General features: G+C 39.1%; 1 protein-coding gene across 2 annotated transcripts in view; it reads left to right on the forward strand.

The window, feature by feature from the left end:
• Positions 1-25,768, forward strand: part of ZFPM1 (zinc finger protein, FOG family member 1) — a 260,259-nt gene extending 234,491 nt beyond the window's left edge. For both annotated transcript variants that reach the window (XM_053701292.1, XM_053701284.1), the window contains 6 exons: positions 9,242-9,341; positions 18,326-18,535; positions 19,604-19,828; positions 20,920-21,015; positions 21,319-21,468; positions 21,566-25,768. In XM_053701292.1, the coding sequence (XP_053557267.1) occupies positions 9,242-9,341; positions 18,326-18,535; positions 19,604-19,828; positions 20,920-21,015; positions 21,319-21,468; positions 21,566-23,820 (3,036 nt within the window). In that variant the 3' untranslated portion in view covers positions 23,821-25,768. The remainder of the gene's footprint in view (positions 1-9,241; positions 9,342-18,325; positions 18,536-19,603; positions 19,829-20,919; positions 21,016-21,318; positions 21,469-21,565) is intronic.
• The last annotated feature ends 1,019 nt before the right edge of the window (positions 25,769-26,787 follow it).

A 26,787-nucleotide genomic window follows, 5' to 3' on the forward strand; every position in this document is an offset into this window, starting at 1 on the left:
CAATGGAATGGGGATTATGCGGGTCTGTCTCCTCGAATTGTTCTGGATCAGGCGACAAGAGATTCTCTTCCGTGGTGGTTGTCTCAAGATCTTCTTTCTCAGGGAACCTGCTTTCGCAGACCTACCTGGGTGATCGTGACCAAGGACGCCAGTCTGCTTGAATGGGGAGCTGTCTGTGGCTTGTTGAAGGCTCAGGGTCTATGGTCTCGGGAAGAGTCAATTCTTCCCATAAATATTCTAGAGCTGAGGGCAATCTTCAATGCTCTTCGGGCCTAGCCTCAGCTAGCTTCATCCCAGTTTATCAAATTTCAGATTTCAGTCAGACAATATAACGTCAGTGGCTTTCATCAATCATCAGGGAAGAGCTCCTTGGCCATGATAGAGGTAGCCAAGATTATTCAGTGTGCAGAGGCTCACAACTACTGTCTGTCTGCGATCCACATCCCGGGGGGTGGACAATTGGGAAGCGGATTTTCTGAGCAGGCAGACTTTTCATCCTGGGGAGTGGGAGCTTCATCCGGAGGTGTTTTCCAGCTTGGTTCTCAAGTGGGGACAGCCGGAGTTGGATCTCATGGCATCTCGCCAAAATCCCAATCTCCCGAGGTACGAGTCGAGGGATCCTCAGGCTGTACTGACAGATGCTCTGTCAGTCCCTTGGGAGTTCAATATGGCTTATGTGTTTCCTACGTTTGCCTTGGGTAATTGCTCGGATCAGACAGGAGAGGGCGTCGGTGATTCTCATCGCACCGGCGTGGCCTCGCAGTATCTGGTATGCAGATCTGGTGGAGATGTCATTCCACCTTGGAGACTTCCATTGAGGAAGGACCTTCTTCTTCAGGGGCCCTTCCTTCATCCAAATCTCGTTTCTCTGAAACGGACTGCTTGGAGATTGAAAGCTTGATATTATCTAAGCGTGGGTTTTCTCAGTCGGTTATATAGACTATGATTCAGGCTTATAAGCCTGTGACTAGAAAGATTTATTATAAGATATGGCGTAAATATCTGTATTTGTGTGAATCCAAGGGTTATTCTTGGAATAGAGTTAGGATTCCGAGGATTTTGTCTTTTCTCCAGGAGGGTCTGGAGAAGGGTTTATCTGCAAGTACCTTGAAGAGTCAAATTTCTGCTTTATCTCTTTTGTTGCACAAGCGTCTGGCGGATGTACCAGATGTTCAGTTTTTTTGTCAGGCCCTGGTTAGAATCTGGCCTATGTTTAAGTTTGCTACTCCTCCTTGGAGTCTTAATTTGGATCTTAGAGTTCTTCAACAGGCTCCGTTTGAGCCTATGCATTCTTTGTATATTAAGATGTTATCCTGGAAGGTTTTGTTTTTGGTTGCTATCTCTTCGGCTAGAAATGTCTTGGAGCTTTCAGCACTGCAGTGTGAATCTCCTTACCTTATTTTTAATTCTGATAAGGTGGTCCTGCGTACTGCCTTCGGTTTCCTTCCCAAAGTGGTTTTGAATGGGATTATAAATCAAGAAATTGTTGTTCCTTCTTTGTGTCCTAATCCTTCTTCTCATAAGGAGCGTTTGTTGCACAATCTGGATGTGGTTCGTGCTTTGGAATATTATTTGCAGGCGACTTAAGATTTTCGCCTGTCTTCTTCTTTGTTTGTTGTGTTTTCTGGGAGGTGCTAGGGTCAGAAAGCTACAGCTACTTCTCTTTCTTTTTGGCTGAGGAGTGTTATTCGCTTGGCATATGAGATTGCTGGACAGCAGCCTCCTGAGAAAATCACGGCTCATTCCACAAGGGCTGTTTCCTCACCTTGGGCCTTCAAAAATGAAGCTTCTGTGGAACAGATTTGCAAGGCTGCTACTTGGTCATCTTTACACACTTTTTCCAAATTTTACAAGTTTGATACTTTTGCTGAGGCTTCTTTTGGGAGAAAGGTTCTTCAAGCAGTTGTGCCTTCTGTTTAGGTTAACTGTCTTGTCCCTCCCTTATCATCCGTGTCCTCTGGCTTGGGTATTGGTTTCCAACAGTAATTATGACGACCCGTAGACTCACCTTGTCATTAGAAAGAAAAGAAAATTTATGCTTACATGATAAATTTATTTATTTCTTGACACAGTGAGTCCACGGCCCGCCCTGTATTTTTCAGACAGTTTATTTGTTTATAAACCTCAGGCACCTCTGCACCTTATGTTACTTCCTTTCCCTTTGGTCGAATGACTGGGGGTTGTGGGTAAGGGAGTGATATTTAACAGCTTTGCTGTGGTTCTCTTTGCCTCCTCCTGCTGGCCAAGAGTGATATTCCCAATAGTAATTATGATGATCCGTGGACTCGCCGTGTCAAGAAAGAAATTTATCAGGTAAGCATAAATTTTCTTTTTTAAAATATATTTATTTTTATTATCTACTAGCAAAATAAAAAAAAACAAAAGTGTGGTATGTCCCTTTTAACATCGTTATCATAGTTTGAAAAACGTATGTAAAAAGCCATAATAAATTATACTTTTCATCTACATAGACACTATGCTGGAAATATGCTTTAGTATAAATGTGTATGTATGAATAAATAGCATAATCTCTTTTATAGATGCTGGTGATAGTTCTGTGTGGGCAGCAGTTTTTCCTCTAGTTTTAGCACTATCTCTGCAGTTGCTGTGCAGATTTACAGTAAGAGATTGCTAGTGCGGGCTGCAGTGACTTGCTGGTGGGGGGCACAGTGCCCAAAATAAAGGATGTTGTCTAAATCTCATATCTTGTACACGAAGAGATGAGGGAGTATGGCTCTTTATCTTCATTTTAAGGTTAAAGCTCGAAATATTAGACCAAAGGCAGCTTGTGATAGTCCTTTTATCTCTTCTGAATGAAAGCCTTGATTAACCCCTTATCTCCCCTATTTGTGGTGTTATGATCTTGTGGCGCCACAAGTCCAGACACAAGACAGCCAAATGATTGATTTTTCGCAGATAGTGGCCAGCCTTCCCGATACTTCATTTTTTGTCTAAATATTTTCACTGAGTCTTACCCTTCCCTTATCGAGTGTCTTGATGCTTTGCAGCACTGCGCATCTCTGCCTCCCTCGCCCCCTGCTATCTGTAAAACGTTAGGAGGAGCAGGATGAAATAGGTTCATCCTTAACACATTAAACATCCTTTCTGATTACTCCTCCTCCTATCTCACCCTTCTTTTCCTTTCATTAAATGTCGCACATCCTCTCCACTACAAGATAGCTCAGACTTCTAATTAGGTCAGCCGAGACACATGATGTCCTTTTAACCCCTTTTGCTGCTGCCTTAAGGATACCCAATATATTCGCTGCGTTCTCTTTGTTTTGCTTTAAGAGATTAAGAATAAAAAAAAAAAAAACAAAGAAAAACCCAAAACAAGAGAAAATTGTGGATGTTTTTCAGAATAGCTTTATTTTTTTATTTTTTTCTAAGGGCCCTCATTTATCTAATATCTTACGCATTAGAATGTTTGTACAATACAATAGGTTGGCCTTTTAAAATGTAGGTTTTAGTTTACTGTTGCCATTTCATAAGGTTCTCGTGATATTTATGTCGATATAAGCAGATACTGACGACTTCAAGTGTCACCAATGGGGGGTGGTCCACCATTTAACCCCTTAGCTGCCAAAGAAGTATGCAACACAGTGAGAAGAGGTTAAAGGGACATTTCGGTCAAAATTTAAATGCACATAGATGGTTTACATTTTTGGATATAAACGTATTTGCAAAAAAACGTAGAAGAGACAGCATTGCTTCTAGTAAAAATGACGGCTTCAGTGTTGGCGTTTGTCTTGACACATGAATGTGAAGCATAGCTAGATATTCTCAGTGCACCAGCATTTTATGTCATCAATGATGCAAATTGAGTCATTACCTGATGATACGAGCACCTTAGGTTCTGTGAGAAAGTTCTATGTTTGAAAATGCTGGTGCATGGATCATACTTAAAGGGACAGTTTGCTCTATAATTGTTATTGTTTAAAAACATAGATAATCCCTTTATTACCCATTCCCCAGTTTTGCATTAACCAACACTGTTATATTAATACACTTTTTACCTCCGTGTCTAAGCCTTGTATCTAAGCCTCTGCAGACTGCCCCCTTATTCAAGGTCTTGTGACAGACTTTCATTAAAGCCAATCAGTGCTGACTCCTCGGTTACTCCACGTGCGTGAGCACAATGTTATCTATATGTCACACTAATGCCCACTAGCTGTAAAAAAAATATGCATTCAGCTAAGAGGCGGGCTTTAGAAATTAGCCTACCTAGGTTTAGCTTTCAACTAAGAATACCACGAGAACAAAGCAAAACTGATGATAAAAGTAAATTAGATAGTTGTTTAAAATGACATGCCATATCTGAATTGTGTAAGTTTAATTTTGACTAGACTGTTTAGAACCTGGATAGACAATTACTTTAGCTCTTGGCGTGTTTGTGAGAGTTTTATGTGGTTTAAACAATGTTTCTGAAAACCAAAGTCCCCTCTTTATGTTCCAATACCCAACTTTGTTGTTTGTATTACTTTTATACATTTTAATAAAATTGTATATATGTAATTTACGTAATTGGATTGAAGCTTCAGGATTCTACAGCACCATCTATACCAAAGATGTATTATACTGTGAGCTGAGTTACTGCTCTGAAGGTTGTAAGTAACATCCATCTAGGATTTTGGAGCTAATACAACACTCCTCAAAATCCTTTGTCCTGGGACTTTGTCCTTTTTTGCTTACAATTAGTTTTTTATTACTTTCGGCCCTACTGTAGTGCAATACAGGCCCCCCCACTTATACAGGCCCCCCCACTTATACAGGCCCCCCCACTTATACAGGCCCCCCCACTTATACAGGCCCCCACATTTATACAGGCCCCCCACTTATACAGGAGCACACTTATTGATGTTGCCTAGTTTTTAAGAAACCATAGCATTGAGCAGGAGGCTGCAGGCCCTACTGTAGTACAATACGGGCGCACACTTATACAGGCACGCACACTTATACAGGCACGCATTTATTGCTATTGCCTAGTTTTTAAGAAACCATAGCATTGAGCAGGAGGCTGCAGGCCCTACTGTAGTACAATACGGGCGCACACTTATACAGGCACGCACACTTATACAGGCACGCATTTATTGCTATTGCCTAGTTTTTAAGAAACCATAGCATTGAGCAAGAGGCTGCAGAGTTTGCTAGATAGATTTTTCAAAGTCTAAAAAGCCATTTGACTACTCATATTTCAGCACAAAAAACAAACAAACAAAAACATTTTTTAGTAGGTGATGTCTGTGTTTCAATTACAGCTGTACTATCATCATTCACTTCAGGATATTAATCTAATATTTGGGGCTAGATTGTGAGTGGAGCACTATTTATTGTTCTCGCTCGTGTGATAACTGTGCTCAAAGTAAGCTTTTTGCGCGCGTCAGCTAGCGTGTGTATTACAAGTTGAAGGAAAAAGTTTTTACACGAGCGCTAACCCGACGAGCGGTAAAATCTGAAGATAGAATATTGCAAATGGGTTAATTTATTCACCCATAGAAGTCAGTGGAGCAAGAACAGTGAAAAAAAAAACGAACACCCTACTCACGCGCAAACCCGATCACATTTTCTCAAGTGCGCTAACCCGACTTGAAAATATGAATATTTCACATTACAATGTTCTTCACATAGAAAAACATGTTCTATTTATTCTTAAATACATATTTCTATGTATATCGGTTGTTTTTTTGTTGTTGTAAAATATATATATATATATATATATATATATATATATATATATATATATATATATATATATACTTCTCAAGTAAAGAAGAGGCACTCACAGGTCTTAATAGGTATAAAGGATTTTATTCAGCGGTGAACGCCTAATATTGATGTAAGCCGAGAACGGTCTTGACAAAGGTTCCTGCGAGGACCGAAACGTTGACCTAACCTATGAACTAATAAAAGCCTTAATACCTATTAAGACCTGTGAGTGCCTCTTCTTTACTTGAGAAGTTTCTACCTATTTACCATAGAGTGCACCCAGGCATTACAACCAACAGTGAGTGCTTGGATCCCTCCCTCAACTTGTGTGTGTGTGTATATGTGTGTGTATATGTATATATATATATATATATATATATATATATATATATATATATATATATATATATATATATATATATATATACACACACACACTTATTTTGACATGTACAGTATATGTATGCATTTCTATTTTAAAACCCTTTGCTTGCCTGAGACCTCATATCTTTGAGTAACATTTTTTTGTGTGCAATATTTTTTTTAATCATTTTTATCAGATAGTGTTATTATTAGTATAACTGTACTTTTTAATATATTTTTGATGTGTGTTGGGACCCTTTTTTTTGTTTCGCGTAACAGTTAACCAGAGCTCTGAGGTCACGGTAATCATTCTAGCGCAAATCGCAATTGCGCTCACACATTGACATTTACTTTCAACTTCTGAGGCACGCAAACAGCCGCAAATCGAAAAACCTGATATTACTTGCGCAAAACAGTTGGCGCGCCATTCCTAATCGGGCCTTTGATTGGAATGCTATTACAATTTATTTAACAAAACAACAATTTTCATTTTTATACAGTACAAAATGTAAACATTGTAAACAATATAAAAACAAGAGATGTTTGATTTTTGAAAATAGTTCTGGAAATCCTTGCACCGTAAAGTTTCATTGTATTAAGGCTTATTAACAGCAAATTAGCATTGTGTGTCTTTATTATGGTATAGATTACTAGTGGAGCGCAATCAATAATGTTTTGTCTCAAAACGAAAGAAATATGGTATATGATAAGACCTGAAACTGGGATGGGGGTATAAATGCCTGTATGCCTGAAGTCTTTTATGCTTTCATTAAAATAGTATAGCCCATGACTACATGAAGATCTCCACTACATGAACATATTTTTTTTGTTCTCATTCGACTTTAGCGCTTAAGGTTTCTGACATGAATTTTACGGTGTGCCCCCAATAGAGGTCTATTTATGTGAAGTAATTAGCGCACCTGCGTTATCCGACATGCAGATAGTAGTGTACACTAAAGTATCACTCAAGGTTAAAAAAATCACTTTGGGCTTTTAAAATGAGCACAAAAATGGGCGTGGTATAGATTAATCTTAAGCTATGTTAACCCACCATAGTGGCTAAATAGGACTTTGGTGGAGCCTTCTACTTGAAATTCAAAATGTAAGCTTGGGAAATAAAAGTATTGTATAGTGAAAATAAGCTCTTAGGCTAGTACATCATCAGTAATACAAATGATTATATTATTGAATTTTGTGCTAAATTATCAGTAGACTTTATTGATGTACTAAGACGGCTAGGCTTGACCCTTCAATCTTCCACAAACTGTCACCATACATACAAGGCCATGGTTCTTGGTATTGTAAGGATCCATACGTCCGTGCTATATAGTCTTCTGTGTATTTGCAGTGCAGATTCAGCCAGCATTAGGAGCACCCCCCTCTTCAGGATAAGGCTGAGCAGCGGATGCGTCCTAGATAGAGTTTCCGATGGTTATCAGCAGAGTTCAGGATGGAGACACTGACCTCTTTGTTCAAGGGGAAAACAACACATCTTCTCATAGACTTTCAGGAGAACTGTTTTAAAGATGCAGCTACACAAAACACCGACATAGATATGTGCTGCGATTTCTAATTATTAATAACTTTATCTTGTATCTTAGCTATTTTTCCAAGGCCACCAATATTTATATCATTTTAATTCAGATAAAGGGTTTTACCACAGATTTTGATCCAGTTTTGTCGTTCTTGTTTGAGAGATACGATTATAATGCCTCTAACTGCTTAACATTATATTTGTGATTTTTTTTCTACAATCACAATACCACATTTTAATGTTACTGTCTGAACTGAGGAAGCTTGAGCCAGTTTGTATCTGTGACAATGAGGACTGTTTCTGCATCATCAGCAGTCTTTATCGTACAGGGAACATGTGATTAGCCAGAGCTGACTAGCGCCATCACTCTCAGTTTTGAGGGTCTTAGAAATATTGGAAAGAATAATTAAATTTCATATCGTTACTGATTCAGCCATCAGAGAGGATCAGGCAGATTAATTTCTTTTTCTGCCTTCATTAATATTCATTAACGGCATAGGAAGGCAGAATTTTGTCTTGGGCCCAAGGCTGAAATTAGACAACTGTAAGGCGTAGAGCTCAGACAGATGCAGTTTTATAGACTGATTAGGAAGGGACACAGCTCACTGCAACCTCAAAAGCTTATGTAATACCTATCTAGACTGATATAAAGCCACAGTTCTATGTGATTTATATGCAATAAATATAATGCTGCTCTGGGTTTACATTTAAAGCTGTCAAACTATCAATTTCTGAAAGATACAAAACCATTGGTCATTTTAAGTATACTTTGTAAATCACAGTGAATATTAAAGTTCATGTGATATATAGTAGCACTTGCCACATATGGTTCCATTCATATGAAAATTACTTTTAAGGCCTTGAAAGGTGCATCTGATAGTAGAAGGGAGCCACCTAGTGGCGCATTTCATGTAGTTCCCTACAAACCAAATATGAGGCTGAATTTTCTTTTTTCATTATGCAGGAGAGAGAATTTTTTTATTTTTATGTAAATTGATTGTTCTTTTTTCCTTTCACTCTCCAGTCACTAGCTAAATTATAGGTGGGCCCTCAGCACCTTCTGTACCATTATGGTTACTTTAAAGGGACATGAAACCCAAATTTTTTCTTTCATGATTTAGAAAGAGCATGCAATTTTAAACAACTTTCTAATTTACTTCTATTATCTAATTTGCTTCATTCTCTTGATATTCTTTGCTGCAGAGCATATCTAGATAGGCTCAGTTGCTGCCTCGTGTGATTGGCTCACCCATGTGCATTGCTATTTCTTCATCAAAGGATATCTAGAAAATGAAGCAAATTAGATTATAGAAGTAAATTTGAATGTTGTTTAAAATTGTATTCTCGATCTGAATCATGAAAGAAAAATGTTGGGTTTAGTGTCACTTTAACTGTGTGATTTTTTTTTGGTTCTGTGCCAATTGTATAGCCATGCAAAATGTAACTTATGTGAATAGTGAAATATAATAATCATAGACGGTCACTATGGATCTATTTCTGTTTTTGTTATCAGTCTTAATTCAGTTATCTAATTTGTAAAGATCTTTTGTTATAGTTTATAATATATCTGTATAATGTGATGGTAACATGACAGTTTACTTTATGTTATTGATGTTAATGAAGTTTTTCTCTTCACAGAGTACATCTTTATCATTGGATGTGGAAGATGGGTGTTGGCTGACGCATCTCAACCTGGTTTGTTGCGAAGCAGAAGCAAACGCTGTTCTGTTCAGGAAAGGTGAGTAGTGAAATGCCTTTCAGTCTGTTGAAATGAAATGGCAAATAAAGGAAGATTAATATCAGAGTGTGTTAAATGCAGCAGCATTGTGTCATCAACACATGTATAATGAAGGCAATTCAATAAAACGTGCGAATCCGCAAATTCCTACTCTTTTCTTCAGTTTTAAAGTAAGAGATGTTAATTAGGGTAAAATAAAAACGTCACCTATTTTTAATATATATTGCTACACTTTTAAGGGCGATATAAGTGTGTGTATGTGTGTGTGTGCATATATATATATATATATATATATATATATATATATATATATATATATATATACTACACAGCCTATCTGCTGTGGACAAGCCCCTGAAGACATTTTAAGCCAGGCCTCTGAATTAAATATTCTGATTGGTGAAGCAAAATAGATTGTGGTCCTATTCTTTAGATCAACAAACAATTTACAGATCACATCAATTACATTTTTTGTCACTGCATGTAGGTGAACATTGTTAAATTGTTACTTAACTTTTTATCCCCAGACCTCATAAGCAAGAAATAATGAATTTTCAATACATTTTTGATGGGTTTTGCCTGCTATTTAAAGGGACAGCATACACTCATTTTCATATAACTGCATGTAATAGACACTACTATAAAGAATAAGATGCACAGATACTGATATAAAAATCCAGTATAAAATGGTTTCAAAATGTACTTAGAAGCTGTCAGTTTAGCTCTGTTGAAAAGGCAGCTGGAAAGCCCACTGCAAGTGGGAAATAAGACACTCCCTCCCCCTTCTTTTGCATATGAAAAGACCCTTTACACAAACAGGAGCAAGCTGGAGTAGGTAGCTGACGGTATTCAAATAAAACTTTGGGGCTTGGTTAGGAGTCTGAAAATCAGAGCAATGTAATTTAAAAATAAGCAAAATTATACATTTTTTTAAAAAACAAACTTTATGGGCTTTATAAATAGAACATCTACAAAACCTTTATGCAAAGAAAAAATGAGTGTATAATGGCCCTTTAAGTCTGAAACTTGGGGGTCTGGATTGGATGAACTCTTACCTTTAATTGACGTGAACCCAACATATTTATTTCACGATTCAGATAGTGCATACAATTTTGAACAACTTTCCAATTTGCTTTTATTATTAATTTGCTTAATTCTCTTGGTATCCTTTGTTGCATGCCTAGGTAGGCTCAGGAGTTTAGAGCTAGCTACTGATTGGTGGCTGCAAATATATATATATCGTATCATTGGCTTACCATTGTGTTCAGCTAGCTCCCTGCAGTGCATTGCTGCTTTTCAATAAAGGATACCAAGAGAATGAAGCAAAATTGATAACAGAAGTAAGAAAAGTTTTTTTAATTTGTATGTTCTATCTCAATTATGAAAGAAAATTTTGGGGTTTCAGGTCCCTTTAAACGTTGTATACATTGATTGCTTGACCAGGGTAGGCACTCATATCTTTCACTCAAACAAGATCAGATAAATAAAACTAAGTAATCTATGTCCCTGGACTGCAAAATAATGCATATTACAACAGAATAACAGTTTCAATGCATTTAAAACGTTTATTTTGTGTGCAGATCTTTTCCTCAACAGTCATAATTAATAAATCATATGTATCAATTTAAACCAAATTGCCCCTTTTAAATAAAGATACAATATGCAGTTTGGTGTCTTGTCACCCTCATGCCTATCTGTGACACACCCTCAGCTGATAGCTGTGACATGTCAGGTTATCAGAATCGCTTTTTACAGAAATGTTGGGACCATTTTGTGTAATATGCATTCTGGAGCATATTGTTCTGAAGCTACAAATGGTCTTTGGCACATGAGCAATAAAACACTGTTCTCAAAAATGTTCTGTCTGTATTTGTGGAATAGAAACGGATTACATTTAAATTAAAACACAGCCTTTGTTTTCACTTTACAAGTCCCTAATTGTTCTCAGCAGAACAATGTTTTAAACGTCTAGATATTATTCTCAGGCTATTCTTTCAAGTCAAAATACATTTTTATGATTCAGATAGAGCAGCAGTTTTAAAACACTTTCCAATTTTCTTCCATTATCAAATTTTGCACAGTCATTTTATGTTCCCACTTTCTGGGGAACAAGATCCTAGTGAGCATGTGCAGAAGCTTGCAGGGTATACGTATATGAGTCTGTGATTGGCTGATGTCTGTCACATGATACATGGGGGCCGGAAAATGGGAGAAAACAATACATTTGTCTGAATTTCAAATAAGCAGTAGATTTTTTTATTTTTTTTCTGATTGTTATTGTATTGTATTTTTATTATGCCCTTGTTAATTATGCAATTCTACTGCATTGAGTGGTCCTTTAAGTCCCTTTAAGACATGTATTATATACTAACACAGGAGCTCTTTAGACAAAATCTTTGCAACCAGATTCTGCCATAAGTTTAAATAAGACATTTTACCTTTGAATATAGCTATTAAAGTAAAACATTATGATCCTTAAAATACTATGTATGTACTATATAAAACAATTGTAGGTAATCTTGATTTAGATAATTTAATGTTATATTAAACGTTTCAGGCTTTTTTTTTTTTTTTAGTGCTTTAATGTTCTTTCTTAATGGCACTGCCACCCTTTTAAAACTGCTATGTCATTATGATATAAATCGTACTAAAAATAAGCTAACAAACTGATAAGCAGACTTGTTTTTATCATACATAAAATGAACTAAAACTCCCTATTAGTTTAATTAATTATATGCTGCACAACTAAGCTATTGAATCTTATGCGGTTATCAGTTATTCTATTTCTTCCTATAGAGGGGGGTATTCTTCTTTCTGAGCAGTATAATATATCACATACTAGCATATTTTACAGCCGAGTGAACTTTCCTTCCTAATATAAGGAGAGTCCACGGCTTCATTCTTTACTGTTGGGAAATACGAACCTGGCCACCAGGAGGAGGCAAAGACACACCAGCCAAATGCTTAAATACCTCTCCCATTTCACCTATCCCCCAGTCATTTTTTGCCTTTCGTCACAGGAAGATGGCAGAAAAGTGTCAGAAGATTTTTGAGTTGTTCCTCAGGAGGGGTATATGCCCTTCGATATGGGACTGGAGTTTTAAGTAGTCTTGTCAGCCACTTATTGAGAGCATTGACTTAAGTTAGAGTCTGGATGGGTTCACAGGAAGACTCTCCCTGCATCTCCAGACTGCCTGCTAACAGCTCTTAAAGCAATCAGTGTTGACGAGTTTCACTGTCTGATTTTTCTTCACTCAAGTCCATGTCAGAAGTGATGCTACAAGACTGTCACACTTGAGAGGCTGTGTTTCTGTTCCACTGCATGGATTCTGGTAATATCGTTTCAATTTTTACATATGTTGAAAATGCTGAATACAGGGTCACAGTGTGACTCCTTTTATCTTAATAGAATTTTGGGTTAATATCTCCTGAGGGAGGTTATTGAACAGTGGGGATTAATCAAATGTGATATTTTGATTTTATGCTGCTTTATGTGTGAGATTTATTGGGCTCATAGACTGTTTGTTATGCAGTAATGGAACACACAGGTTTTTACTTTCACTTTGAACGCTGCGCAGCTTGTAGCTTGGCACGCTTTTTCTCATAGCAGGGGCGGTCCTGCCTTGCGCACCACGTGACCAGGTGTGGTCACACTTTCGTTTTCTCTTTCCTGACCGAGCTAGCTGTCCGAGAAGACGTTTGTTTCTCTGTTTGCCTGGGTATAGGAGGTGATGAGTGCCCCAGTCGTTGGGAGTATAAAGGTGCTGTTTTTGTGATTAATAAAAAGATAATTTATTCTGTGTCCTACTGTTATTTAGCGCAAGCTATGGAGGATTCTGATATGCTTGAGGGTACTCCCTCTATTCCTAATAGTAATACCTGTCTATTGTGAGGAGGCCTTGGTATGCCCTCTCAATTATGTTCCATATGCATCAACAAGGTTATTATGTCTAAGAAGGTTAACCCCTTTAGTACTACTGAGCCGTCCACCTCTGACGACTCGCCGTCCCGTGAGGTGCATACCCATCAGTCATCTCCCTCATCACATGAAGCTTCCCGTAGCAAACCTGATCCCCCGTCTGGAGGGAGCCTTTTACCATCAGACTTTACCACGCAGTTAAAGACGGTGGTGTCTGAGGCACTTAGTGCTTTACTTCTCCCTGCCATAGCTCTCCTGTCCAGGGGTCATCCAGTGATTTATTAGATTTGTTTGTTTTTCAAGTATCCAAGGATGGGTCAAACTCTGAGTCTTCAGAGAGTGAACTTTCTGGATCGGAGTCTGCTACCTCTAGGCCTCCAGCTGCGGAGGAGCCAGCCTTTAGATTTAAGATTGAACCCTTACATTTTCTTCAAATGGAGGTTCTGTCGACATTAGAAGTTCCAGAGGCCAAGTTGCCTGATGAACCTTTGATTCCTAAATTAGACAGGGTGTACGAGGACAGGGTAGCACCGGTAACTTTTTCTGTACCTGTAAAAATGGTGAACATTATTAAGAATGAGTGGGATAGAATTGGATCATCCTTTTCCCCTTCGTCTGCCTTTAAAAAATGTATTCCCACTCCCGGACTCTCACCTGGAGTTGTGGGGTTCCGTCCCTAAGGTGGATGGTGCTATCTCCACGTTAGCCAAGCGTACTACTATCCCACTTGAGGATAGCTCATCGTTCAGAGAGCCGATGGATAAAAAGATGGAAACTTTTCTCCGAAAAATGTTTCAGCATGCGATATACTTGTTTCAACCGGCAGCAGCTGTTGCCTCGGTTGCTGGAGCTGCGGCCTACTGGTGCGACTCCATAGCGGATTTGAACGAGGTGGAGGGTCCCCTCGATGTTATCCAAGAAAGAATTACAGCCTTGAAAATTGCTAATTCTTTTATCTGTGATACAAACATGCAGATTATTTGCCTGAATGCTAAGATTTCTGGTTTCTCAGTACAGACCCGTCGGGCTCTCTGACTGACGTCCTGGTCTGCGGACATGACTTCTAAGTCTAGACTACTTTCCATTCATGGGAACTATTTTATTTGGTCCAGGCCTGGACTCCATTATCTCCACGGTTACAGAGGGCAAGGGTGCCTTCCTACCGCAGGATTAAAAGAACAAATCTAAGGGACAAGGATCTAATTTTCGTTCTGAAAAGTCCCAACGTCAGCAGTCCTCCTCTAAGCCCGAGCAAACCAAGAGCACTTGGAAGCCGACTCAATCTTGGAAAAAAAAAAAAACAGAACAAGAACCCTGCCGGGACCAAGACGGCATGAAGGGGCGGCCCGATCCGGCCCTGGATTGTGTAGGGGCAGACTGTTGCTGTTTTCAGATGCTTGGTTCAGGGACGTGCAGGATCCATGGGTCCTGGAGGTCATAGCTCAGGGATGCAAGATAGGTTTCAAATCTCATCCACCCAAGGGCAGATTTCTCCTCTCAAGCCGGTCTTCAAGACCAGAAAAGAGGGAAGCCTTTCTGGGGTGTGCATGGGGTCTTTCCTCTTTAGGGGTCATTGTCCCGGTTCCTATCGCAGAAAGAGATGGGATACTATTCAAACCTGTACGTGGTCCCAAAGACAGAGGGAACTTTCTGCCCAATTCTGGACCTAAAGTGCTTAAACAAGTTTCTAAATGCCCCCTCGTTCAAGATGGAGACAATAAGGTCCATCCTTCCTCTAGTTCAGGAAGGACAGTTCATGACCACTATAGATCTGAATTATGCCTACCTTCACGTTCCTATTCACAAGGACCACTTTCAGTTCCTAAAGTTTGCGTTCCTGGACCAGCACTTCCAGTTCATTGCACTTCCGTTTGGTCTAGCTACTGCTCCAAGAATCTTTACAAAGGTTCTAGGGGCTCTCCTGGCCGTTGCTAGAACCAGAGTTATAGCAGTAGCTCCCTACTTAGATGACATTCTGGTTCAAGCACCATCTTTTCGTCTAGCGGAGGACCATTCGGTATCTCTTCTCTCTCTTCTTCAATCTAATGGATGGAAGATAAACTTAGAAAAGAGTTCTCTTATTCCAAGCACCATTCCTGGGTACTATAATAGACTTAATATCCCTGAGGATATTTCTAACAGACCAGAGATGTTGCAAGCTAGCTTTGGCATGTCTTGCCCTCCAGACCTCCTTAAGGCCATCTGTGGCTCAGTGTATGGAGGTAATTGGTCTCATGGTGTCCAGCATGAACATAATTCCCTTTGCCAGGTTCCGTCTCAGACCATTACAGCTGTGCATGCTGAGGCAGTGGAACGACGATCAAAAGATCCCTGGACAGCGGGTTTAGAGAATCGCTCTCTTGGTGACTTTGTCCAGATCATCTGTCCCGAGGGACATCCTTTCTAAAACCATCCTGGGAGATTGTGACTATCAAGATGGGGAGCTGTTTGGGGTGCCAAAAAGGCACAGGGCCTGTGGTCTCGGGAGGAACGCTCCCTCCCAATCAACATTCTGGAACTTCGAGCATTCTACAATGCTCTGAAGGCTTGGCGTCTTCTGGGTTCGTCCCGGTTTATCAGAGGGGGAATGAGAAGCTTCCTAGCAATAAGGGAAGTATCTCGGATTCTGGAGTGAGTGGAGGCCCACAGCTGTTTACGGTTAGCGATCCACATTCCGGGTGTGGACAACTGGGAAGTGGATTTTCTCAGCAGACAATCCTTTCATCCGGGGGAATGGTCTCTTTATTCAGAAGTGTTTGCGAAGATATGCAACATGTGGGGGACACCAGAGATAGATCTCATGGCATCTCGTCTCAATACTAAGCTTCCCAGATATGGGTCGAGGTCCAGGGATCCTCAAGCGGAGCTAATAGATGTATTAGCAGTCCCTTGGAGGTTCAGTCTAATCTACCTTTTTCTGCGGTTACCACTCCTTCCTCGGGTAGTTGTCCGCATGGAGCAGGTGTCAGTAATACTAATTGCTCCATCGTGGCCGCGAAGGATGTGATTCACGGATCTAGTGAGGTTGTCATCTCCTCCTCCATGGAGGTTACCTTGTCGCAGGGATCTACTGGAACATTGTCCTTTTGTTCATCAAAATCTAGATTCTCTGAGGCTGACTGCGTGGACATTGAGCGCTTAGTCCTTGCCAAGAGAGGATTTTCTGAGAGAGTTATTGATACTCTCATTCAAGCTCGTAAGCCGATTACTCATCTATCATAAGGTGTGGAGAACCTGCTTCTTCTGGTGTGAAGAGCGTGGATTTCCCTGACATAAAGTTAAAGTTGTAATGATTCTATTTTTTTCTCCAGGATTGACTGGAGAAGGAAGGGTCTTTCGGCCAGTTCCCTGAGGGGACAGATTTGGGCCTTGTCTGTTTTACTGCACAAGAGAGCTTCCAGATGTTCAGTCTTTTGTTAAGGCTCTGATTAGGATCTGACCTGTGTTCAGATCTACGGCTCCTCCTTGGAGTCTGAATCTGGTTCTTAAAGGGACATTATACACATTTTTTCTTTGCATAAATGTTTTGTAGATGATCTATTTATATAGCCCATAAAGTTTTTTTTTTTTTTTTTAAATGTATAGTTTTGCTTATTTTAAAATAACATTGCTCTGATTTTCAGACTCCTAACCAAGCCACAAAGTTTTATGAGAATACCGTCAGCTACCTTCTCCAGCTTGTTCCTGTTTGTGTAAAGGGTCTTTTCATATGCAAAAGAAGGGGGAGGGGGAGTGTCTTATTTCCCACTTGCAGTTGGATTTCCATCTACCTTTTCGACAGAGCTAAACTGAGAGCTTCTTAGTAAGTTTTTAAACAGTTTTATACTGGATTTTTATATCCGTATCTGTGCATCTTATTCTTAATAGTATTGTCTATTACATGCAGTTATATAAAAATAAGAGTATACTGTCCCTTTAAGGTTTTGGAACGGGCTCCATTTGAGCCTATGCATAAAATTGACATTAAGTTGTTGTCCTGGAAGGTTCTTTTTTCTATTGGCTATTGCTTCTGCGCACAAAGTTTCTGAGATTGCCGCTTTGCAATGTTAGCCTCCTTATTTGGTGTTCCACTCTGATAAGGCTGTCCTACGTACTAAGTTAGGGTTTCTCCCTAAGGTTGTGTCAGCCTGTAACATCAATCAAGAGATTGTGGTTCCTTCCTTGAATCCTAATCCTTCTTTTTCGAAGGAACGTTTACTTCATAATTTGGATGTGGTTCGTGCCTTGAAGTTTTATCTTCAGGCTACTAAGGATTTTAGAAAAACCTTTGCCTTATTTGTTGCCTATTCTGGGAAGCTTAAGGGTCAGAGGATCTCTTCGATTTCCTTATCCTTTTGGTTGAGGAGTGTTATCTGCTTAGCTTATGAAACAGCAGGACATAAACCTCCTCAGAGAAATATGGCTCATTCTACTAGAGCAGTGGCTTTCTCTTGGGCCTTTAAGAACTAGGCCTCTATGGATCAGATTTTTAAGGCGGCTACCTGGTCTTCACATACTTTTTCTAAATTTTGCAAGTTTGATGTTTTTGCTTTAGCTGAAGCAGCCTTCGGGAGAGAGGTTTTGCAGGCTGTGGTGCTCTCAGATTAAGGTCCGCCTCTCTTTTTGTCCCTCCCGTTATCATTCAGTGTCCTCTAGAGCTTGGGTATAAGTTTCCCAACAGTAAGGAATGAAGCCGTAGGCTCTCCTTATATTAAGAAGGAAAACATAAATTATGCTTACCAGATAATTTAATTTTCTTCTGTATAAGGAGAGTCCACGGCCCCCGCCCGTATTCTCTGATGGGCGGCCCCCTAAATTGTATTTTTTTTTCTGGCACCTTTTATACCTGATATTTCTCCTACTGTTCCTTGTTCCCTCTGCAGAATGACTGGGGGATAGGGAAAGTGGGAGAGGTATTTAAACCTTTGGCTGGGGTGTCTTTGCCTCCTCCTGGTGGCCAGGTTCAGTATTTCCCAACAGTAAGGAATGAAGCTGTGGACCCTCCTTATACAGAAGGAAATGAAATTATCTGGTAAGCATAATTTGTTTTTTTTCTCAAATGTAACATTGGAAATTTGTTCTTTAGGTGATCAGATCTGGTGCAGGACGTCCCAGGCTATAGAAGAGGGTGAGCTTGTTCGAGCTTTTCTGATGGCAGAACCTCAAGCCATCCCTAACTACCGTGTGAAGGAAGAGCCAGATGAGACATCCCAAGCTGCTTTTGTCACTCCTGAGTTCCAGCTTCTCCCTCAGCAGGCCGGCATGGCTGCCATCCTCGCCACAGCTGTCGTGAACAGTAAGTGCTATCAGGGGAGGGCAACAATTTTCAGTGCTCTCATGGCAAAAGTTTAAATGAACAGAAAACTCAAAATCATCTGCTACATTTATGAAAGATCACTAGTTGAGCAATATTTTATGCATGAAAAGTTTTTTTTGTTTTTTTTTTTAAACTGAAAATAACAAGACATACATTTTTGCCCAGAACCAATCCACAAGGATTCATTGCTGTATTGTTTTGTAACTCTTTAACATCTGGTGAAGTTTTCACCTCCAAACACCCATTTTTTTATTTATTTTTATTTTTTAAAATGTAATTTAATTGTTTTTGTCAAAGGGGTACTAAACCCAATTTTATTTTTCTTTCATGATTCAGATAGAGCATGCAATTTTAAGCAACTTTCTAATTTTACTCCTATTATCAATTTTTCTTCGTTCTCTTTTTGTATTTTTATTTAAAAAGCAGGAATGAAAGCTTAGGAGCCGGCCCATTTTAGGTTACCTGATAACCGCTTTCTGATTGGTGGCTAAATGGATGTCTCCTTTTAAGGGGCATTATACACCAATTTTCATTTAACTGCATGTAATAGACACCACTATAAAGAATAATATGTACAGATACTGATCTAAAAATCCAGTGTAAAACCTTTTAAAAACTTACTTAGACGCTCCCATTTTAACACTGTTAATGAGATAAGCCTGGGACACCCCCCTCCCCTGTATATGAAAAGATCCATTAAACATACAGAAGCAATGTGAGGTCTATATACATCAGTATACATCTAAAACTTTGGGGCTTGGTTAGGAGTCTGAAAATCAGCACAATGTTATTTTAAAATAAGCAAAATTATACATTTTTACAAAAACACTCCCATATGAGCTATATAAATGGATCATCTACAAAACATTTATGCAAAGAAAATCTGGTGTATAATTGCCCGTTTAAGGTTCTTTAGAGCAATTATGCTTTGAATTGTTTGTTAAGCAACATGTTTTGGTGCCACAATATAAAAGTTAGGTTTTATATTTGGGCTTCACATTTTTTGCTGTTTGGATTACTCACTGGGTTTGCTCTCGTCATTTACAGAGGATGTGTTCCCCTGCAAAGATTGTGGAATATGGTATCGCAGTGAAAGGAACCTTCAAGCGCATCTTATGTATTACTGTGCCAGCCGTCAAAGCTCAACATCGCCGTCTATGGAGGAGAAACCCAAGGACTGCTATCCTAATGAGAGAATCTGTCCTTTTCCCCAGTGCAAAAAGAGCTGCCCCAGTGCAAGCTCTTTAGAGATCCACATGAGAAGCCATAGTGGTAAGTTTATTCATTTATATTGGTATTGTTCAGTTAAAGGGACATTAAATATCTTGTAATTACAAGTTTTATATTGGTATTGTTCAGTTAAAGGGACAGTAAATATATTGTAATTACAAGTTTTATATTGGTATTGTGCAGTTAAAGGGACATGAAATATCTTGTAATTACAAGTTTTATATTGGTATTGTGCAGTTAAAGGGACAGTAAACATCTTGTAATTACAAGTTTTATATTGGTAGTTACAAGATTTTTCTGCTTTCTTGCGGGTGAGTTTGAAAATGTTTTGAATGCAAGAAGACCTTGCTTGTTGTTTTTCATGACCAATCTCCGCCCACCACTTGTCTTATTCAGAAGAGCCAATCAGGACGTGTTACTAAAGTAGATAATGCTAGCCATGGTCAATAGCAATAGTTTTGCATTACCTTATCAGATAATTCCCGCTGTAGCCAATTAGGGACAAATATGTGGCCGGGTTAGGTTTGTAAAGCCTGCCATATGTGGTTTCAGATTTGGTAAGCTTAATTTTTCAAACTGAAATAACAGGAAAAGGGGGTAAAAAAAATACAGTTTATTGGAAAGTTGTTTTACCACACAAACATTTTATATTAAAAAAATTTGACTTTTCACTTATCACTATTTCTAATGTTAATATTTAAATTTTCTAAACATTTAAATGAATGTAATACTTTACAGCAAACTGCTATATTTGTTTATATACTTGTTTGCAAAGCTAAAACATAACAGTTATTGCCAGTATTTAAATACTAATGAAAATATATATATAATCTGTATTCTCCTGGGGCATTCCCTTTAATTAGTAAATTGCAACTTTAAGGACTGGACCATTCCTTTTATTAAAAATATGATCTAATCTGATCGGGCAAATTTTTAAGAAATATGTACCCCATTACCCTTTCTTTTTGGAGAGTAGACGCTCTATAGGATAAAAGCATCTTGCAGTCACAGTATATTACTGCCCTGGTTTGAAGATTTGGTCGGTATTAGTTTGGCGATAGTAAAATACTGAAGGTAGTGCTTTTGAAATCTTATTTGAAGGTATAAATAACGTAGTCTCTTACCTTCTGCAGGTGAAAGACCTTTTGTGTGCCTGATCTGTCTTTCTGCCTTCACTACTAAAGCCAACTGTGAACGACACCTTAAAGTTCACACGGACACCCTAAATGGTAAATTTTCTAAACAACTTCTTCCCTGTTCTGGATAATATTCTTCACAAAGCCCAAAATAGATTCCTATGGCCTTGCTCAAGTAATTTGTCATTAACACTGTGCCTCACGTTCAATACTGATTTTTAGTATGGTCTAGTATAACTTTATCTGGCTTTGCACTGACAACCCAATATTACTAGTCTACCCAGTCAATTTGTAACTGTAGCTGATTTTATTTATCCCCCCCGCCCCTATTTGTTATGTGGCAGCTCTAACATTGAATCTGTTGACATAATGGTGTATAATATTAATTTTTTGTAGGTGTTTGTCATGGATGTGGCTTCATATCTACGACCAGAGACATTCTCTACAGCCATTTGGTGACCAACCACATGATATGCCAACCAGGATCCAAAGTAGATGTATACCCTGTTGTAAAGCCAGTACCTACCTTAAAGGCAGCAAATTCAGGTATATTGAGTTTATATTGTGAAAATACCTAGAATTTTAAAAAAAAATTGCTAACATTGCTAATGTTTCTTTTTTTTTTTCTTCTTCTTCTTTTTAGTTGTGAGCCAGATACCATGTTCCTCCAACTTTTTGAAATGTGGGTTGTGTGGGTTCTTGGCAGATGGCCTCCCTAGTTTCCAGCAGCACGCACTTCTTCATACTACACCTTCAGAGACACTGCCCCTTCAAAATGAAAAGTCTCCTGGTTCTGAGAGAGAGCAAAACCTTGAATCCTTGGAAAATGGTGATGCCAAATCGCCAACTTCAACTTCATCTTCCTCTCCATCCTCCTATACTGAAGAACCACAAGTTAAAATCAAAGAGGAACCAGAAGCACAATTCAGCATTGCTGAGTCAGGTACTACCAGCATTGAAGCAGAAGATGGGGCAGCACTTGTGCCTTCACCAGCAGTAAAAGTGAAAACCGAAATTTCTAGCCCAACACCTGGATCCAGTCCTGTCCCAAATGAACCTGGATCAGTACCTGGTGGAGGAACAGTGCTCATTCCTCACTACATTTTTGGGCAAGAAGCTTCTCCAGCAATAGTTCCACAGGCTTCTGAGATTCTTGCCAAGATGTCTGAGCTGGTACACAGTCGTTTGAAACAAGGACAAGCTGTTACCCCTGTTGGTTTTTCAGGGACTCCTACACAGAAAGGTGCTACATGCTTTGAATGTGAAATCACGTTTAATAATATAAATAACTATTATGTGCACAAGCGGCTGTACTGCTCTGGAAGGCATGTTTCAGAGGAGAGCCCAAGCAATGGTCGCAAAGTTAAAATTACACCTGTAAGAACAGTGGCAACATCTGGAGGTTCCACTGTTCCTGCTGTTGATGGTCAGAGTGCATCACCGCCTCAAGAGGAAGCTGGAGGGGACAGCAGTACCCCAACAGTAGCAATAAAGGTAGAGGAGGGGACAAGCTTGGAAGGTGAAGGACCAGGAAGTGGACATGGCAGTGAGGGCAGCCAGAGCCCCAGTTCCTTGGATGAACCAGATGAAGACCCGACCCGGACAGTTTGTGAGGCATGCAACATTCGATTTAGCCGTCATGAAACCTATGTAGTGCATAAAAGATACTATTGTGCTTCAAGACATGACCCTCCCCTTCGCCGTGGTTGGATTAATAAACCTGGTGCACCACATACTCCCCAACCAGTGCCACGAACACGAAAACGCCGCAAGTTATATGAGATTCATGGTGTAACACCTCCAGAAGGCACTCCTCCATCACATCCACAGGGAAGGGTAGAGGCATTCCCACTCATGCCAGGCCTGATACCAGCTCCTGCTGTACCCTCCCCCAGCTCCAGCCCAGATACTTCTGATGGTCCTATTGACCTAAGCAAGAAACCACGCCTTCTGGTTGAAGCGTCCTTATCTCCTGCTGTTGCTGCTGCTGCTGTGGTTCCTTTAACGGACTACCATGAATGTACTGCTTGTCGTATAAGCTTTAATAGTTTGGAAACCTATCTAGCGCATAAAAAGTTTTCCTGTCCTGCTGCTCCTTTGCAACAGAAAGCCTTACAGCAACTTCAAAAAATAAAGTCCCCTGTTGCTGGAAAACTCATTGAAGAGAATGTTAGAATTAAAGTAGAAAGAAGAGCATCTGTGAGCCCTGGATCTTTAAGTGAGAACATTCAGCCTTCTGTTCTAAATTTCTCTGCTGGCCCAGACTCTAAGCAGGTACAGCAGTTCCCAGCTGCCGCAGAAGCCTCTCCTTCCACTACCACTTGCCCTTATTGCCCTCCAAATGTGGTAATCAGAGGGGACCTGCTTGAACATTTCAGAAGTGTACATGGTGTATTGTTGGCAAAACCAACCACAGGGCATCGTCTACAAACCAATTTCATGGAGGTATTGATTCCAGCTCGTGTGCAACCAAGCAGTGCATCAGAGAGTAGTTTGCCCAGTCCACCAGTGTCTTCTGATTCACCCCTGCAGTTGTCTGTGCAGAGAAGGGATCATGCCAACATAAAAGAAACCACATCATCGTCATCATCCTCAGCAAATGGCAGTCCGGTGTTAACTAGCATGCCTAGGCCTCTGTTGCCAATCTCACCTGCCCTCCCTTTGAATGTTCTTCCTATTGCTGAAATTCGCAAGGAGGATGGTCTCAGAGGTGCTCCTCCAGCTTTGATCCCTGGGGATAAAGCCATGCAACCGCCCAAGGGGAGTTTAACTTCTCCAGTCCCAAATGGTAATCACAGGTACTGCCGGCTCTGCAACATAAAGTTTAGCAGTTTGTCGACATTCATTGCTCACAAAAAATATTACTGTTCATCTCATGCGGCTGAGCATGTTAAGTAAACCAATCAGGTATAAGATGATTGTTAACTGAGTGAACACTCACGGAGTATACTGATGTAAAGAAAGATCCCTTTGTATGGCTAACCAGTAGCTTTAAAAATAAGGCTTTGGTTCAGCCTAGTGGCACTACACTGAAGCGTTCTCTTTTCCAAGAGAAGCCACTGGAGTAAACTGTGTTTTAGCCCATTCTAAGCAGGGAGTTTAGCTGTTCTCAAAACCACAATGGATGATAACAGTCTTCCCATAATAAAGTGACTTGTTTGGGAAGCTTCAAGATTTGCACTGCTTGTTGCAAAATAAACCATAAACAGAACTCTTAAATTCTTCTTTTTATATTTGCCTCCCATGTGTTAAGCACAAAACTGTTACAGAGGATGAAGAAAAGAAAAAAAAAAAAACAATGAAGGAGAATGTGTCTTTGTTACAGGGCTGGGGAGGGGGATAACTTTTTTCTAGTAAGTTATTTTTGAGATGTATTTAAAACATTGTGGAAACAAAATCTAAACTGTTCTTTTTATAATGTAAGCTCTTGGATGAGATGGAAATGTATTTACTGTTTCTTTTCAGTAAAGAAGAGATTACCGTTTTAATTGGATGTCCAATAGAATTTCATACAAGTTCCTAATTACTATTTTAGGACTTTTTTCCCTCTTCCTGTGCAGTAGATGTGAGCTGAATTACAGAGCTCCGCCACTGTTAACGGATACTACTCAGGACCCGTTTCCATGAACTCAATGCATTCCTAGGGGATCTTAAGCAAGGAAAGAGTAAAATATTTGTGTTTCTTGATATCCAATATCATATGTTTTAATCCCTCATCATAATAAGGGGGCAAAATGGCAATGCTGAGCTGTACCTAAAACTGCGAATTGGGTTATAAGAGACTAAATTATTATTGTTCTATTGTTAAGGCAGTTGAAATTATATATCTGCAAAATTATAGCTCCTTTCTTCCAATATTGACAGTTTCTGAGCCAGTTGTTACAATCATATTCCTCTTGATTTAATTTGGTTTAAAAAAAAAAATCTTGATGAAACTAGGCTGTTCCAAATAGGGTATAATTGGAAAAATAAACTTTAGCACGTCCACTATACACGGAATCTTGCTACAATTAGATATGTCTCTGGCTGCACTAAAATATACATGCTTAGCTATTCTAGAATAAAACATACAAATGGTGGTTAAATAATACATTTCTAGTGGTGTACTGCCACTTAAAGGGGCATTGTAGGACGTGTATGGAAGAGCAGCCCTTAAACATAAAAATAGTAAAAAATTTGACTAATATGATGCTAGTCAACAATTACATTTTGAGTATTGATAGGGACAACTCTTAAAATTGTGTTGGTAGACAGTGACCAGCCTCTACAGGTCTGATAAGAAAAAAAGATATATTCAGCACAGGAACATTCAATACAAACTGTATAATATTTTAATTTGTTTCATCAAAAACATTTTGAAATGTATTACAATGTCCATTTAATTGGTTGTTGTTTTTTGTTCACTAAATATATCCAATAGGAATGCTTGGTATCTGAATGCAAAATGCATGAGTGGACAAGGTACAATTTGGTATATTTTTGTGCATGTGTAACTTTGATAAGATTGAAAAGAGGCTTTCATTTTCACCACCCTCCTATAGCAGTCTGAGACATACTCTAAATGAACAGGCAAAATCTGTTTTTTGTCTTCTTTTTTACAGCACTCTTCTTCTCGCCTTCTAGTTCCCGAAACCGATTTTTTTAAGGTTGTATTTTTTACATGGTATTATATATGACCTAAACTGGAAGACAAAAGGTTGTGTTTAAATGAATCCATAAAATATATTTATATATTAATATAGATACCAAGAGCACTGATTCACAAATAAAAAACACACACGCGTTTCTGGCAACTAACAGTGTGTATAATTGTGTACATAATAAAAACCTGTGTATTTTAACTGTCTCTATGCATTATGTTATGTTATTTATTAAATATCAAATGTCTTCATAAATCTTATTTATTAAATCTCAAACTGCATAAGGCCAAATCTGCGACAGGCGCCACACTTTTAGTTTTAGATATTATCAACTATCCATAATTATGAGCAACAATTTTTTTCGTAATTGGATGGTAAAACCACCCACAAATCCAGTAATTGAAACACTTTTTTTAGTAGTCTAAAAGTGTAATTGGTGCATTCAAAAATGTTAGTATCAGACTCAAATATACTTTTAGACTAACCTTGTTGTCTGTACAATAATCATGCACAACACGAGAACACGCACCTGTTAAAAAGCAGACCGCGCTTATTAATAAACACATAAGGAGCAGATAAACATTATATAGCTATTTTTAGATCTGAAAATGTAATATACACTCCAGCAAATCTAAACATCATGCTTTTTTGTAAAAGATGATCCTCATACTATGCAACTCAGATGGGAATAAATCTGCTATATTGCCAAAACTGTGCTCTACACATTCATTGGATAATGTAGTACAAAAATGACATGGTCTAAGGAATTACAGCATGTCATTTCTCCACTACTTGGAACCCCCACAAAGTGGTATAACACATTATAGGTAAAGTCCTGCTCTAGAACTGTAGGCCCTGCAGTTTCTACGCTGATCAGAGCCGGTGATTGGTGAGGTCATGCTGCTGCTGATTGGCTCAGTTCTCTGTTGCTCCCAAGCAATACTTTATATATGTGTTTAACTTTTTTCTTTTTGCACTGCAATGTCCCAACAGATTGCATTATCTAATAATGTTATGCAAAACTCACCCAACATCTTTTCTTTTTAAAGACACGATGAGTCCACGGATTTCATCCTTGTGGGATATTCACCTCCTGGTCAGCAGGAGGAGGCAAAGAGCACCACAGCAGAGCTGTTATATATAGCTCCTCCCTTCCTTCCCACTCCAGTCATTCTCTTTGCCTACGTTAATGATAGGAAGTGGCAAAGTGAGGTGTTAGAAAATA

The sequence above is a fragment of the Bombina bombina genome, chromosome 1 (assembly GCF_027579735.1).
Source record: "Bombina bombina isolate aBomBom1 chromosome 1, aBomBom1.pri, whole genome shotgun sequence".
NCBI lineage: Eukaryota > Metazoa > Chordata > Amphibia > Anura > Bombinatoridae > Bombina > Bombina bombina.